At 37.6% G+C, this 16,653-nt stretch overlaps 1 protein-coding gene across 3 annotated transcripts in view; it reads left to right on the top strand.

The window, feature by feature from the left end:
* The window catches only part of OTUD4 (OTU deubiquitinase 4), a 45,133-nt gene that overhangs the window by 16,922 nt on the left and 11,558 nt on the right, over nt 1-16,653 (top strand). For 2 of the 3 annotated variants that reach the window (XM_075127719.1, XM_048846971.2), the window contains exons 6-15: nt 648-720; nt 1,365-1,446; nt 2,370-2,505; nt 4,040-4,097; nt 4,482-4,596; nt 4,875-4,939; nt 6,858-6,958; nt 10,176-10,300; nt 10,392-10,560; nt 14,448-14,610. In XM_075127719.1, coding sequence (XP_074983820.1) covers nt 648-720; nt 1,365-1,446; nt 2,370-2,505; nt 4,040-4,097; nt 4,482-4,596; nt 4,875-4,939; nt 6,858-6,958; nt 10,176-10,300; nt 10,392-10,560; nt 14,448-14,610 — 1,087 coding nt within the window. Of the gene's footprint in view, nt 1-647; nt 721-1,364; nt 1,447-2,369; nt 2,510-4,039; nt 4,098-4,481; nt 4,597-4,874; nt 4,940-6,857; nt 6,959-10,175; nt 10,301-10,391; nt 10,561-14,447; nt 14,611-16,653 lie in introns of those variants that run through there. The other variant, XM_048846976.2, reaches the window with a different exon arrangement.

Below are 16,653 nucleotides of genomic sequence, written 5' to 3'. Positions count from 1 at the left end.
GCAAGGTTCACTTGTACTTTGGGCTGGTCGAAATTCTCTGAATCTGTTTTTGGGCAGAAAATTGAGGGTTGTGGTTTTTTTTTTTTTTTTTTTTTTTCTTTAGTGCCTAGTTTCCATGGTGTGCGTGGGTTTGTTTTTAATCAGAAAACTGACATATTTTGACTTAGAAATACTACTGTGGTACTGCATGGAAGTCAGAGTTCAGTTGCCTCATGACCCCATTGTCCTCTATGGACTGGGTTTCCCCAAGACGTACTGTGGCCTAGGATTCCCATGATGCACTGCTTTCCCTCTCCAGGCGGGTGAAGGACCATAGTGCACCATAAGAGATGTAGTCCAATCAGAGAGCTTAGCCTATAGAGAAAAATTAAGACGAGGCAACCAAACTATAGCTCCCATGAGGTACTGCACCAGGAGTTCCAAAATATTTTGGTATTTGAATTTCTGCTGAGAAAATCAAAATTTTCTGTGGCAAATAAACCCCCTCTCCTCCCCCCCCCGCTCTGCTTATACTAATGTTACTCACTATTCTTGATTGGTGGTTTTTTTTTTTTTTTTTTAAGCAGTCTTATCCTTAGATAGTCCTTGAATTTTCGCTTGGATTCTCACTCTGAATATATTTTCACTTGAATTCTTGTTTTTTCTAGGAAGGATTTTATAATATATCAGGAACCAAATGCTTCTCCTTCACGTGTAACTGAAAATGGCTTTCCTGATAAGGTAAAACAAAACCATCCAAAAATATTTTTATGACTAATGTAAGATGCAATTATCAAATAACATGTTCTTAAAGTAAATAGGTAATCACAAGTCTCATTACTCAATACACAAGTAATGTATATTTTTAATAGCCTAGGACTTGTGACATTCTCAAACTGTAACAACAGTCTTCTCTAATGAAATATGAAACAACAGTAAAATTCTCAAAACAGTGTGGCCCCTAGTTTTGGATATTTAATGGAACAATAGAATGAAATCATAACTTATGTCTACAGAAATAACTCAAATTGTAATATGTTTGATAGCTATTTGGTTAGGTATTAATATGTAGTTGGCTTATTTAAAAAGGGGTCTTAAATTCCTTAGTATTGTACATGTTTATAATATCAAATTATCTGCTACAAATCAAACCTCTTACATACATTTTTCTGTATTACTAGAATTTTTCTATTTGACTAGATCCAGTGAATATCCACAGAAAATTATAGTATATTTTTTTCTCTCTAGTAATTATGAAGTCCTGAAAATTTTTCAGCACAGTATGTGGGCACATAGCATCTTTTTTTAATGCAGTTCTGTGATCACTTTATAAAATGAACATGAAAAATCACTTGTTTAAATATCCTTTCTTTCCTCTTCTCTAGATACTACTGTGTTTTTCAAATGGAAATCACTATGATATTGTTTATCCTATAGAGTATACAGAAAGAGCTGCTTTGTGCCAATGTAAGTACTATTTTGGTAGGTAAGCTTTGCAGTAAACTATATGGTTTCACCAAAGGCTCCAAAAAGTGATTGCCATTTGTTTTGAGCTATTAATAAATCTTCATGTAGAGCTCTTTTCCTTTGCTTAAAGTATAGTTGTACCTAAACCTACCATTGTAGTGTTGTGGTTTTCAACTCGTGTAGAACTACAGTCAACAAAGGCTGCATGATCCTGACCAGAGATTTGGATTATGATCTTGTTATCTTTTGAGACATGATGAAATTGATTGCGTATAGTAAAGGAAAGAGAGAGATCAGTATTTATCATTTGTAAGGCTAAATGCAAAAGAAATAGAAAAGGATAGCCTAGGTTAGTTCCTCTTTATTGGGCCTGGATACTCTATCATTGAGACTTCAACCTCCTAATTCATAGTGAATTGCATTATCACTTGGCCACAATGCCAGTTTTATATCTGTACTCTAAACAATAAGAGAAAATTTGTCAATGTTAATCTTAGAGTCCTTGCATGTCTGAATTTCCACTGAAGTCAGGTGTGTTAATGAGCATGAATGAGAATTTTTATTAGTATTGCAGTAATGCCCAAAGGCCTCTGTCAGGTATTAGGGCCCACTGTGCCAGGTACTCTACAGACATAGGCCTTCATTCTTCAGTAGGGCACAGTGTGCATGCCCATCCAATTGCACGACCCCAAAGAGCTGAGGGCTTAGTTTTTAGTAGTGCTGAGCATCCACAGTTGAAATCAATGGGAACTTCAGGGGCTCTGCACTTGTAAAAATCTGGTGCTTATAATCTGTAAACTGTTATTCCATTTCTTCTTCACCTACATTTCAAAAAGTTTTCTTGACACTATTTAAAATAACCTCTCAAATGTTGAGTAAAATCTCATTTACAGTCATTAAATCCTAACTGATTTCTCCCCCAGCTCTTCTTTATGAATTGTTGTATGAAAAAGTGTTTTGTACTGATGTGAATAAAATCCTAGTGGAACTTGGTGTGACAGAAGAAAATAATGGTAGCAGTGAAGTGTCTGATTCAGATTCAGAAGACGACAACTGCAAGTAAGGGATATTTTAAAATTAATTATTCAGTTATGGTTGAACAATTCACAGTGATTAGATATTCAGTAGAGCTCCTGGCAGGAAGCAAAATGCTATGTGTCATTCTTTTACTTTCAAGAGGGAGGAAAAAGGTCAAGTGTGAATTGTAATGCTCATGAAAGTATGAAATTTGTACTGTTCACTAGATCTTATATAGGATTTTGTGGTGCCTTCTGCAATCAGAGGGGTGGTTTTGCCTGCATTCCAGGTTTGGCTCACCTGTAGTAGAGGAAGTTCTATCACTGCTGCATGCCCCCTCTTCCTGTCAAACCACAGAAGCAGCTCTGTGGGGAATTTGGCAGTGTTCCAGCTCCATATGGGAGGGAGGGAATGTAATGAGGTATGAGGGTTGTCTGTGTAGGATTCTCCTCCTGCTGAAAACCATTGGAGGAAACCACTTCAGAAAGAAGGTCAAATTCTGATCTTGTTTAAATGTGTGTAAATAGTAACTCCATAGACTACAGAGGAATTATTCCAGATTTACACTCGTGTAACTGAGAGCAGAATTTAGACAAGAATCTGCTTCAACTTGTGATGCTTCCTTCTCTGTGGAATGCCCACTGGGAGGGGTCCCAGGGCAACTGGGGGAGCCCGTGGCAGCATGGCTTTTGCAATGTATCAGTATTTGAATCCTTATGAGCATATGATGCTAAATAATGTATTTTTGTAACTGAGGGCATATAGTCATTTGAGACTAGACTGAGACCACCAAACTCTTCTTTCTTTTTTACTTTATCCAGATTTCCAATGAGAGAAAGCTAGTGCTTGTAACCTTACTCCTGTCTCAACACAAATTACATACAATTTGCTGCTTTCGTTAAGCAGTATTTTAAAATTATTTTTTCTTGTTTTTAGGGAAAAGTTGAGTTTAGTGTGTGTGTTCTTAATTATTTATCTGGAGGGAGTTTTATTTTATTTTATTTTTTTGAGGAAGAGTGAATCTAATTTTCATAGAAATTAAAATTTTTGCCATAGCTGCTATTATGTAATGAAGAAAGCAGTAAACTGTTCAAATGCAGTTCTTGGAAACAAATGATGCTTTTTTCCCTCTGTTCATGGGAAGCAAATTTTCTAATAGCAGCAGGTGTAGAAGATGGGGGGAAAATGAGAAAGTAAATATGAGTTGCTTAAATCGCCTCATTTGTTTCTTCAGATGAGTTGGGTTGTTTTCTCTCAGGCCTGTTTGCTAAAGTCTTAACTAGAGGACTTACATTTCCTGTTTCAAACTTTTACTGGGTGAGTTGCTAATCTGATTTAGAACTGTACAGTCTATACTGAATTTTATTTGTGAATGTAATGAGAGTAGCTTTTATTTTGGGGAACTTCATAATTATGCCTCTAAGAGCAATATATTCACCATTGCATATAGTGTGAAATTTTTTAACTTCATTATGAAGGTTATGGGTAATTCTTGTGTACAATATGGAAGGTATTTCTGACCAGTTTGTGAATCCTAATTTTAACGGTGTCATTTAAAGCATCTTCTTTTTTACAGAAGTAAAACTGCTGCAGTTAATGATATGAATGGATTAAAGTCTTTTTCTGGCAACAAGGTATTTTTACATTAACACTTCTTTCCCTCTTTGTTGTACTTGGCTGTATTTTACAAAGGTTACTGTTTCTCGAGTAACTTGAGTTTCTTCATTTTTAAATATGGTACATTAGGAGAATTATATAGTTGTTAAAATTATATTCAAATTTGCATTTGAAATCTCAGGGGTTAGGGGCTATCCTTACTGTTGCTTAGTGTCTAGTTTTGTTGCTGTATGTTAAAAGAAAATTCCCTTGAATTAAACTTCCATAGCTGTTAATGCTTTTATGAGCACCTAACTGCTTTACATTCCAGTTTGAAGCTTATGTGAGTGATATGATACTAAATGAGCTGCTATAAATCTCTATGTATTTGATCACTTGCTATTTTGTTCTGTTTTGTACAGCACCTTAGGAACAATGGAAATCCTATCTCATTTTTGCCTAGAAAAGTTCTTAAATCACTCAATCCGTCATTTTACAGAAATGTTGAATATGAAGTTTGGCTACAGTCAAAAGAGGGTAAGTTAGTATTTAAGGCCCCATTGAGAGCCCCTCTCTGTCAAGCTGATCTATAAGGGTGGGCCCTGTGGAGTCCCAAAAATGCTATGAGCAGGTGCAGGGATCTGCCCACATGTGTCAGCTTGCAGATTCAGGGCCTAAATAGTTATTTCAGTCCCAAGATACTAATGGGACAAAAATTTAATTAGATTGTTCTTTGTTGCAGTGCCTAAACTATATTTTTATAACAGGAAGAAAATTACTGTAATCTGACTACTATATACTGATGTTGTTTACAGATCAGCAAAAACGGGATTTTTCCATTGCTGCTGGCATGCAATATTCAATTGGAGATAAATGTAAAGTAAGTAATTGGTTGAAATAGTAACTTCTATGCCTTGTGGCCTGGAGACCAATTTTTTCTTTGGCTTTTGGTTTAACTGCATTGTTAATATTTTCTATTTAAAATTTTTTGCTTACGTTTAAATGAGTATGCTCATTTATTATGTGAATACCCTGAGTTGGAAACTCTGCCAATAAAGATGCAGTAGGATGTGCTTGGGAAGTATAAAGCGTGATAAAATTTGTTGTGCAAAAGGCCTCAGTCCTGCGGACACTCATGTGCTTAACTTCCCAAGTTACATTCAGTAGGACAGTTGATGTGCTTAAACTGAATCACAAGCATAAGTGTTTGCAGTATCAGGGCCTGAGTCCTCATCCAAAAACTAACATTTGGGCCTGTCTCACAAACTTTTGCACCCAGTCTTAATTTTATGATGTGTTTTAGGCCATTTATTGTAGAATAAAATGGTTTATTTAAAAAAAAATCAGTTTCTAACTAGGAGTAAAGTAGTACTGTTTTGGGCAAGAACGCTGGGGATATCCACAGTGAAACAAGAAGACACTGAAGCAGAGTTAAAAAGATGGAGATTTTGCTATAAGCAGTGTTCCTAAGCATGCCCTGTGGATTCTGTTGCAAGTAATGGAAAGCTTGTTTATCTTCTTATATTCTGTACTAATAATGCTTAACTTAATGGTTGTAATATCCAGGCATCACATTATTGGAAAGGGGAAAAGTGACAGCCGTTCTTCTGAATTTCTTGATGAGAAAAAACAGTGATTGGATGCTTAAAAACAATAAATCTTGACATAAAACAAAGTGGGAAAAATTGTAATACTTAACTGTATTTTCATTATGCATCCAGCATTCTATTGTATTATTGTAATGCCTACGGGACCATTTGGGATTCAGGGCCCCATTGTGATAGGCACTGCGCATGCACATGCGTGCACACTCTCCATGCTCCTGGGATTTCACAATCTCTGTATATGACAGGATAATGATAGCTGCATTTAAACAACAAACCAAAAAACCCTAACAAACAAGTGGGCTGGGGAGAACAGGATAAGGATAAACAGTGAAACATACGTGATTAGTGTGGTGTGAGAAGCCTCAGCACCTAAAATGCCTATAAATGTTTTATTGTTTCTTAACCTTAGGAATGTAAACATTTTGTTTGCAGAAACCAGAGTTAATCATTATCATGACTTATTTTTTTTTTTTTTACAGAAAATGAAATATATGTTTTTATTTAAAAAAGAAAAACACTGACAAAATGATTGTTTCAGGAGGGAAACTTTTGAAAGGACTGGTATTAGTGTCTCTAGTGTTCCCCGTGAGACTACATTAATAAAGTCCCATCTGTGTCAAAAAATGTTTTATGCTGGAATTTTAACCAAGCTGAGCATTAGGACTCTTTCCAAACAGTATGTTGCTATTCTCTTCTCTAATGTGTCACTTTAAGTTTCAGAGTAGCAGCCGTGTTAGTCTGTATTCGCAAAAAGAAAAGGAGGACTTGTGGCACCTTAGAGACTAACCAATGTATTTGAGCATGAGCTGTAGCTCACGGAAGCTTATGCTCAAATAAATTGGTTAGTCTCTAAGGTGCCACAAGTCCTCCTTTTCTTTTTGCTTTTAAGTGTTGTTCTGTGTTGGTTTGAAAGCTGTGATTTCTCCAACACTTCATAGAGTTGGGGACACTTTTTTTTTTTTTTTTTTTTTTGTATAAGATCATTCAAATAAGTAGTATGGGTTAAAGTTTACCTTTTATTATTTTGACCACCATCACTGAAGCAACATTTCTTGATGTCTCCCAGGACTTCTGTTATTGCCAAGGGAGCAGTTGCTGACATTGCTGGGTATTCAAGGGTTAAATCTTCCCGTTTCTTTGTGTTCTTTATGTAATACTCACAACATCTTTTTCCTTATAATTTTTCCACAGGTGCGCTTAGACCACAATGGGAAATTTTATAATGCCCATATCCAAGAGGTTTGCTCTGAGAATGGGCCAGTTATTGTTTTTGTAGAAGAGCTTGGAGAAAAGTAAGTAAACTTTTCATATATAAATTTGTCATATAGAACTTTATTAATGCAGCTTCCCCCTTCTTAGTGTTTTGACACGATCTGCGTGATCATTTTGACATAGCACTACTTCGGATAAAGGGCTGGGTGCATTTCAACAGCAGCTGAAACTGTCTGAACAACAGTTACGTTACTATTATAAAAGGGTGAACTTACTCCCCAACCCTATCTACACACAGCATAAAAATATCTTGTAGCTGTGTACCTCTATAAATTATGGTGTATATATTAGGGCTGTCAAACAATTAAAAGTATCATGTGATTAAAAAAATTAATTGCGATTAAACAATAATAGAATACCATTTTCTACATTTTCAAATATATTGATTTCAATTAGAACACAGAATACAAAGTGTACAGTGCTTATTGTATTGGGTTGTAATAAAAAATAAATATAAAAGTACTGTAGTGCAATCTTTTTATAATGAAAGTTGAACTTACAAATGTAGAATTATGTACAAAAAATAACTGCATTCATAAACAAAACAATGTAAAACTTTAGAACCTACAAGTCTACTCAGTCCCACTTCAGCCAATCACTCAAACAAGTTTGGTTACAATTTGCAGGAGAAAGTGCTGTCCACGTCTTGTTTACAATGTCATCTGAAAGTGAGAACAGCCTTTCACATGGCACTGTTGTAGCCGGCATCGCAAGATATTTATGTGCCAGAGGCGCTAAAGATTCATATGTCCCTTCATGCTTCAACCACCATTCCAGAAGACGTGTCCATGCTGATGATGGGTTCTGATTGATGATAATCCAAAGCAGAGCAGGCTAATACATGTTCATTTTCATTATCTGAGTCAGATGCCACCAGCGGAAGGTAGATTTTCTTTTTTGGTGGTTTGGGTTCTGTAGTTTTCGCATCAGAGTGTTGCTCTTTTAAGACTTTTGAAAGCATGCTCCACACCTTGTCCTTTTCAGATTTTGGAAGGCACTTCAGATTCTTAAACCTTGGGTCAAGTGCTGTAGCTGTCCTTAGAAATCTCACATTGGTGCCTTCTTTGCATTTTGTCAAATCTGAAGTGAAAGTGTTCTTAAAAACGAACAACATGTGCTGGGTCATCATCTGAGGCTATAACTTGAAATACATGGCAGAATGTGGGTAAAACAGAACAGGAGACATATAGAAGTACCCTCGAGAAGTTCAGTCACAAATGTAATTAATGCTTTTTTTTTAACGAGCATCATCAGCATGGAAGCATGTCCTCTGAAATGGTGGCCGAAGCATGAAGGGGCGTATGAATCTGGCACGTAAATACCTTACAACTGCGGCTACAAAAGTGCCATGCGAACACCTGTTCTCACTTTTCAGGTGACATTGTAAATAAGAAGTAGTCACTAGTATTTTCCATAAAAGTAAACAAACTTGTTTGTCTGAGTGATTGGCTGAAATAGGACTAAGTGGACTTGTAGGCTCTAAAGTTTTACATTGTTTTGTTTTTTGAGCGCAGTTATGTAACAAAAAAACCCCTACATCTGTAAGTTACACTTTCACAATAAAGAGATTGCACCACAGTACTTGTATGAGGTGAATTGAAAAATATTTATCATTTTTACAGTGCAAATATTTGTAATAAAAAATAATAATATAAAGTGAGCACTATACACTTTGTATTCTATGTTGTAATAGAAATCAATTATTTGAAAACGTAGAAAAACATCCAAAAATATTTAATACATTTCAATTGGTATTTTGTTGTTTAACAGTACAATTAATCACTATTAATTTTTTTGAGTTAATCGCATGACTTAACTGTGATTCATCGACAGCCGTAGTATATTTATTCTTTAATAAACTCAAATTAGAGCATTTTCTGTACAGACTCCCAACCTAGACAGCATGATATTGTCCCACCAGAGAATTACTGGTACTGCTTCTATAATTGGATGCTAGAACTGAGGCTAACTTTTTATGTTAAAAGTGTTGTGAAAGGGAATAGTAGACTCATGTAATCACTAATTAACTCTTTAGTCTGCCTGATTTCGTACAGAAAGAGCTGTGTGTTGATTGAATTAATAGTCATGTCTTTATCCCCAGATAGCATGACAACATAATGGCTCAGTTATCTGAGCCATCTCCCTTAAGTTCTATTGCAGGTGCTGTAACTTCTTCCTCACGCTCTCTCACAAAATAATTCCTGATCACATGATAAGGGCTGAGGATAATTGCTGAGGGAAATCTCCCCAATGCTAAGGTTTGAGGAGAGGAATCCAGACAGGGAACACTTTCTCTTTCATAGCATTGGGAAGGAAGGAGTAAGACACTTGGCAATTGTGATGTCATCTTGCAAGATTGTATTTTATTTTGCAAATTTCCTCGAGTTTTATATTAGAACTACCTTAAATAGGTGCATGGAGTAACAGTCAGTTACAGTTCAAGTTAAACCATTAACTCATCCACTCCCCACCCACCAAACTGAATATCTTCATTTCAGATAATTCAAATGCCACTTTCGGTTCATGCTACCTGCCTAGATAAAAGCAAGCAATACTCACTAATTTAAAGTTTAGTTTATATCCCTGTCTATATCCCTAAATCTGTAATGTTCCTGGGGAATTTATCTGCCCAGTTTGCTGCTCTTTGACATTCTGAAAGATTAAGATGGAAAAGCCCTGTAGTTCCCAAATCAGGGATATATGTATGTGTTTGTCCACAAAGCTTTAGAAAGTGCTGATAAATTGTCTGTCTTGACTTGATATTTTCTGTAGTTAGTGAAGGGAGGAAAGGTAGACATTAATAGAATGTTCTTACTACCCTTCTGCCTTGTCTTTTGTGTCAGGATGTTAAAGTATCTATTTAATATGTAAAAACAGATAAGCTATTCTCCCTCCCTTCTCTATGTAATGAAACTTGTGTTTGGGTTATTTTCATTAGTATCTTTATGAGTTAAAATTGTGTGTGTTCTGTACAAATTGTTGAAAACTGTTTCAGATTGGAATTCTATTTCTGTTTGAGAACTCAAAACCATAATACTTTTAAACGTGTGTGTGTGTAATTTTTTACTGTCCTGGTTAAGCCTCATGCAACAGGTAAAACACAAGAGCAAAGGAAACTTGAATGTAATTCTCCCAGAAACGGAAGAGAGGCTTCTGTCATAGTAAACATCTGGTGTCAATTATACAACCCCAGTCCAGTCTACAGACCTTTTTATCTTTTCTCCCTCTGTTATGCAGGCATTCTGTTTCACTGAAAAGCCTTAAACCACTTCCACAGGCATCTCCTATGGAGGGCTGGAATACTGTGTCAGGGAAGAAGATAAAAAAGTTCTCTACAGCATGTGGGCAAAATGTTCAGCCTGGTAGGATTCTTCCTTCTTCTAATTGTAGAAACTTTGTCTCTAGTAATTGTGAGAAAAATCTTATGAAATGGTTTTTGCATCTATGTCACAGAAGCAGACTGCAGAGGGCCAAAGAATCAAAGCAAGCCAATAAAAACCCAGTCAGTGCTACCTCCTCGACAACAGTATGCTGTGGGAACCAGACAGCATCAGTTCTCACAGTCTCAGCAGACATCTACTGAGCACAAAACTCCAGGCAGGAATCCCTCCCAGTCTGTAAGGTAAAATGAGAAATAAGATCTTCATTATCTAGTCCTTGGCCATTTACAGCTCAAAGGCTTTTGTTTCTTGTGCATCCCAGCTGATGATAAATACCAAATGTGACAGATATGGCAATATCCTTGAAAGACCTTATTGCATTAAGTTTATGTATTATTGTGGGCCGGGATTGTATGCAATCTCTTTAGATGGGAGATGTGAAAGATGTGAGACCTGGGAGTTCAACAGACTATATTGAAATTGTGCCAGGCAAGTATGGACTTTTGGGACAATAAGTGTTAAGTGGATTTTCTGGGGAATCCCTAAGGAGGGGTTAATGCAAATTCCCCAACTCTGGTTATGCAAAAATGTAGCCTTTTGAGGTTACTTTCTGAGGAGAGGGTCATTATCTGCTGATTACCTGTTAGAGAAGGCCAAGATCAAAGGCCTGAGCTGCATAAGGAAATGGCTGATCTGCCCATTGTGGGGTCTGTTTCTGGATCTAAAATAGATGGACTTGTAATCAAGGGGAAAATCCAGTTGTGGGTTTTGAAGGACTAAAATCAACCAGATCCCTGTGTTGGAGCTGGGTGTGATGTCTGGTAAGCTTTTTAGCATGTGTGCAGGTTCTTTTATTGTTTTCTCTGTAATGCTCCAGAATAAATTTGCTTAGGAGAAGCAGTGTGGTAACTTAGAACTGCAGGCAATATACTGATCATAGCCCTCATAGAGAAAGCGGAGCACTGGTACTGTCTTTTTTTAAAGGCTGTCTGGCTTGCTGGGTATATCACAGTGTAGGGCAGGGAGCTGTGCAGCCTTAAAATCCCTGGTCAAAGGGAAATGAGATGTGTCTCCACCTTATAGAGGGGATGGCTGGGAGCTGGAAGCCTAAAGTGGCTGCCCTTGGTGGACTATGGGCGGGGGAGGGAATATAGTGTGTGAATTTCAGAACCCATTGCATGAAACTTGTGTTTAATTAAGGCAAAGAATTCGAGAGGATGCTAGTGTTTTGTTGTTTGTTTTTTTGCTGGCACTTTTATTATTATTTTATTAATAGTTTATGGTAGTGCGTAAGGGCCAACCAAGAATGGGGTCCCATTGTGCTAGGTGCACAAATCCCAGCAGTATCCCACAAACACACAGCAGTAGACTGTTCCTGCCCCAAAGAGCTTACAATATAAATAGACAAGACTGACACCAGGTAGGGGAAGATATAACACACAATGTGATGGCAGCAAAAGTCATTTTAGTGCCATGATTTTATTTATTTATTTTATGGCTAAAGGCTGTCTTGAGAGAGCCATTTAAGTTTCCAACATAGCCATTAGGGAAAAGAAGAAATAGAACTTTTTCAAAAGAAAATCCTTAAGTATAAAGTTAATCTCCATCGCAGAGGTCAGGATTTGTATGTGGATAGGAACAGATACGAATACTGGCAGTTACTTTAGAAACAGTAGTAAAATAATTAATGTCAGTTTGGATTAGGCAGTTATGACCATCTAAAGTAGCTTATTAGGATTAGCAATAAAATTGTTAATGGGGCCAGTCAAAATTTAGACTCAAATAGCCATGAATTCTTTGCTCTTGGTGGACTTCTTAATCTACTTTACCTGTGTCACTGTACCTCGGTGGGTCACAGCTGAGGATGTCAGTTCAGGACAAACTGTGGAGAAAAAGGGCACACTCTCACCCTAGCCTGGTGGTTATTCTATCATTAGATTATACCAAGCCAGTTTAAAAAAAGTAAATTTCTGTCTCACCACAATAGTTAACAAGAAGCTAAAGATGCAGCCTCCTTAGGCCTTCCAGCCCTTGTCTCACCCCCTATGCATTGGACTTTGGTTAGTTACTGAAAACCAGTGTAATCAAAGATAGGGCTCTTCTAATCCCAAGAGATCAGCCACATAGCCGTGTCAATATATAACCCATATTTTATCCAATAATCATGCTGAGGAAAGTTTTAATAATAAAATAGAGTTAAAAACTGTTAATCATATACATACAAATAACTGCAAAGTCCTCATCAGGTTTGTAGCAGTGATTGAATAGACTGCTGACTTGTAAAGTCTCTCTGGTGATTTCCAAAAGATTGGAAGGTCCTCAGTCCTCAGTCCATAGTTCAAAATGTTCCTTTTAGTTGTAAATCCACAGTCGAGAGAATCAGGGCAGGAAAAAGGCAAAATGGAGATATATCAGGGGTCTTCTATATCCTCTGCCATGTGCCTGGAAATGTACTGTCCCAAACAAAGCCCACAGCCCCTGCATATGGAAAGTTACTAGCCCAAGATGGAGTCCAAAGTCAAATGAGCATATGATATGTCCTTAAATGCTTTGACTCACAGGGGTAGCCATTGCCCATGTTCTTGCTGAGGCACCCACAAGAATAGCTATCTGGGCAAAAAGTTTCTTTTATGGTCCATAGTGAGAGCTAAGTGTCCTTGATGGGCCATCAATACATAGCTGTCTGGCCTTAATATAAATTTTACCTGCTGGGTGTTACCCGGGATTACAGCACATGTGTATGCCTGTATGTAGCCAAAATTCTTAACTTCAGATATGAAAATGAAACAGGCATATAAATGGGATAATCATAATTAGAAAATCATAACTTTTCCATTGACACCTAACATGACATATGTTGTACAAGACTTGTAGCTATTGTATAACAGTTGGTAAAATCAATGACCTAAATGGTCATATTCAATCATTCATCATCACAACCTTTATATTTTATGGAGTATTCAAGTTTTTAGCCAAGAACAGGTTTACAGAGCTGTTTACTAGTCACCTTAACTTCCATGTGTTGCACAGTAATAAATGAGTAATATCTATCTCCGTATAAGTGCAGAACTACTACAAGAAAGAACCTAAGCATCCTCTACACACAGCTGTGGTTCTCAACCAAGGGTCTGGGGCAGGTTTCAGGGGGTCTGCCAAGCAGGACCAGTGTTAGACTTGCTGGGGCCCAGGGCAGAATGCTGAAGTCCCACTGCATTGGGCTGAAGCCTGGGACTCTGAGCAACTTAGCTTCACCGTACCCCCAGTGGCATGGGGCCGTGAGCAATTGCTCTGCTTGCTACCCCTTAAAGTCGGCCCTGGCTTTTATATGAAGAAAACCAGTTATGGTGGCACAGGTGGGCCATGGAGTTTTTATAGCATGTTTGGGGGGCCTCCGAAAGAAAAAGGTTGAGCACCCCCTGCTCTACGGTGTCTCTGAAATTGTAGGGGTTCTCGGACAAACATTCTGCATTCTCCTGTGGATTTGCCATTGTCTTGAGGCACCAACAAATCACATGTTCTTGGCCGTTGTTTGCTATATTGTTGCAGTGACTATGCAAAATTTGGAAGACTTAATCAAGAAAGTAAAGTTGTGAGGGTTTTGTGTTTTAAGAGTACTTAGTCTTTTACTAGCTGGCATTTCAGGGAGAGAGGGAATATATTTTGTTTATATTGCTTCATCAGAAGTTCAGAATAACGCAAAATAACTTTAATAGCATTAAGAAGAAAAACATGTTTGTTTTGTGTATTCTTTTATTGAAATGCATTTATTAGCACTTGAATGTATATATTTGCCCTCTGCTAGGATGTATAATACCATGTGAAATAACTAAACAAAGGGAGAACACTCTATAAATTATAGGAGAAAATGCTCATGATCCAAACTTCTGTTTTAGTTTCTTCCCAGGTGGAAATAAAATGGAATATGTTGTAGATGGAACACGCTTTTTTCTCTTAATCCTGATATTTGCAGTTACTATTTTACTATAGGCATAATGGGACCTGAATAGCTAGTACATTATGCTGTATTCTTTCAGCTTTCCCCAGTTGTAATTCTGGGGTAGTTGAACTCTCACACTTGGTATCCATTTTACTATTTCTTTGGCAGTTTTTTGGTCATCTTCCCCTACAGAAAACCAGACCGGGAGAGAGCTGAAGATCTAGACTACACTAGCAGAGATTGTAACTACTTTGGCCTGTCTCCAGAGGAACGCAGAACGAAGCAGGCCATAGAAGAATCTCGCTCACTTTATGAGATTCAGCAAAGGGATGAACACGCTTTTCCTGCTCTTTCTGTATGTATGCTTCAGTAATTGTAGGTAATAAGGTATTTTTTTACAACCTGCCAGTGAATTATTAATTTGAAATTTAGTTCTCCGCACTTGTGAACTTTTCTTATTACTTTTGAGAAGTTAAATGTCTTGTCTTGCATCTCTTCTGTATAAAGTTAAATAAATACAAAAAATAGAACTGTAGATCATAGATCAAGACACTTAGCAGTTTTCCTTAGAGAATTACAGATATAAGCATTGAGATGTAATGACTAGAGTGGTCACTGAGGCCAAAGAGCTCCTTGCTCCATCCATGTAGAAATGGACCATGTTCCAGCAGATCCTTTAGGCTCAGCTAGGTTTCATGCAGGGAATTTGTACATCCCCGGGACAATTACCCAAATGCTGCTTTTCCTTTGTGCAGAACTACTCTAGTTCTGTTGCTGTGGGCCCTCTATACAGACAGAGTTGGGAGCAGGATTTGTTCTGAAGTACAGTTCTACTCTGTCTCAATTTGTCCAGGTGAAATCTGTTTACTTAGAAGTAAAACAATGGCTTTTCTAACTGCCAGTTCTGCAAACTCAGTCTGGGATCTGAAAATCAGGCAGTGCTCTAACTTGTTCATGTATCGTCCTCAGTAATGAACATTCCTTAGGTTGAATTCTGTTCTTTCTTACGTGGAACTCAATTATCTTCAGAGGAGTTGAATAGGTTTAACTGAGTGTGGATTTTAGTCCTTCATTTGAAAGTTGGTTGTCCCTTCTGTTGATGCATGAGTCAGGATGGAATTCAGCTTCATCTCCAGTAGCTTGTTGCCTCTGCTGAACTAACAGGAGTATAAAAAACATACTTTGCTTTGTAAAGTAAGCAGATATAACTCTTAATACACACAGGGAACAGATCTGCTGGATAAGAAGCTGTTGTCTTCACATAATCACGCTTTAGAATTTTTAGTTTGGATTTTTTTTTTTTAATTTGTATTTCAGTCCGGCAGAAAACAGAAGTAGAGGAGACAGGCTGAAATACTAATAGGTGTTAGATTGTGAGGGGAATGGGATTTGAGAGAGACCTTGAGTGTCTTGCTCTTTGAGGATGACAATTTCCAGGCAGAGGGCCTGATTCTGCTTATCTTAAACTTTTCAATGGTGTTACTCCTGACTTCCATTGTTGTTCCTAAGAAGTGAATCAGGTCCAGAAGAGCTTTCTGGAACCTCCTAGTAAGTAAAGAGCAGTACTAGACTGGAGGAGACCACCATCTCGTTGTTGCAGTGTGGGAAATGCTGTGATGCGCCTGCTCAAATATGGAAGAATATTGGGATTTTAAAATGGAAGAATTTATAGATTTTTTTTTTAGAAGTGGAATAGAACCCCCTTAGGACTGTCACCTGATGTGCTGAGGCTACCTCTAAGCCTGTTTTACGTGGCAGCTTGGGACTTCAGTACCCTGCCTGGTTGTGCCAGACACTCTAGCCTGCTACAAACACAGACCCAGGTCTGAACCACGTCCCCCGAAAGCTGCAGGCTTAACTGAAAATAGCTTAAGAAGTGCTCCTGTCTCCGACACCCAGTTCCCAATGGGATCCAAACCCCAAATAAATCTATTTTACTCTGTATAAAGCTTATACAGGGTAAACTCATACATTGTTCGCTCTCTAACACTGATAGAGAGAGATGCACAGCTGTTTGCTCCCCCAGGAATTAATTACTTGCTCTGGGTTAATTAATAACTAAAAAGTGATTTTTAGTAAATAACAGAACAAAATAAATTACTAAGCAAATTTAAACAAAAACCTGCAAGTCTAAGCCTAATACAGTAGGAAACTAAATGCAGGTAAATCTCACCCTTAGAGATGTTCCAAGTAAGCTTCTTTGACAGACTAGACTCTTTCCTAGTCTGGGTCCAGCAATCATACCACTGTAGTTACTGTCTTTTGTTCCAGTTTGTTTCAGGCATTTCTCTGGGGTGGACAGGCTGTCTCTTGAGCCAGCTGAAGACAAAATGAAGGGGTTTCCAGGGGCTTATATAGTGGGAAAATCTTCTCTTGTGGGAAAATCCCCCTCCACAAG

The sequence above is a fragment of the Caretta caretta genome, chromosome 4 (genome assembly GCF_965140235.1).
Source record: "Caretta caretta isolate rCarCar2 chromosome 4, rCarCar1.hap1, whole genome shotgun sequence".
Taxonomy (NCBI): Eukaryota; Metazoa; Chordata; order Testudines; family Cheloniidae; genus Caretta; species Caretta caretta.
This window is presented reverse-complemented; position numbering and strand designations above follow the sequence as displayed.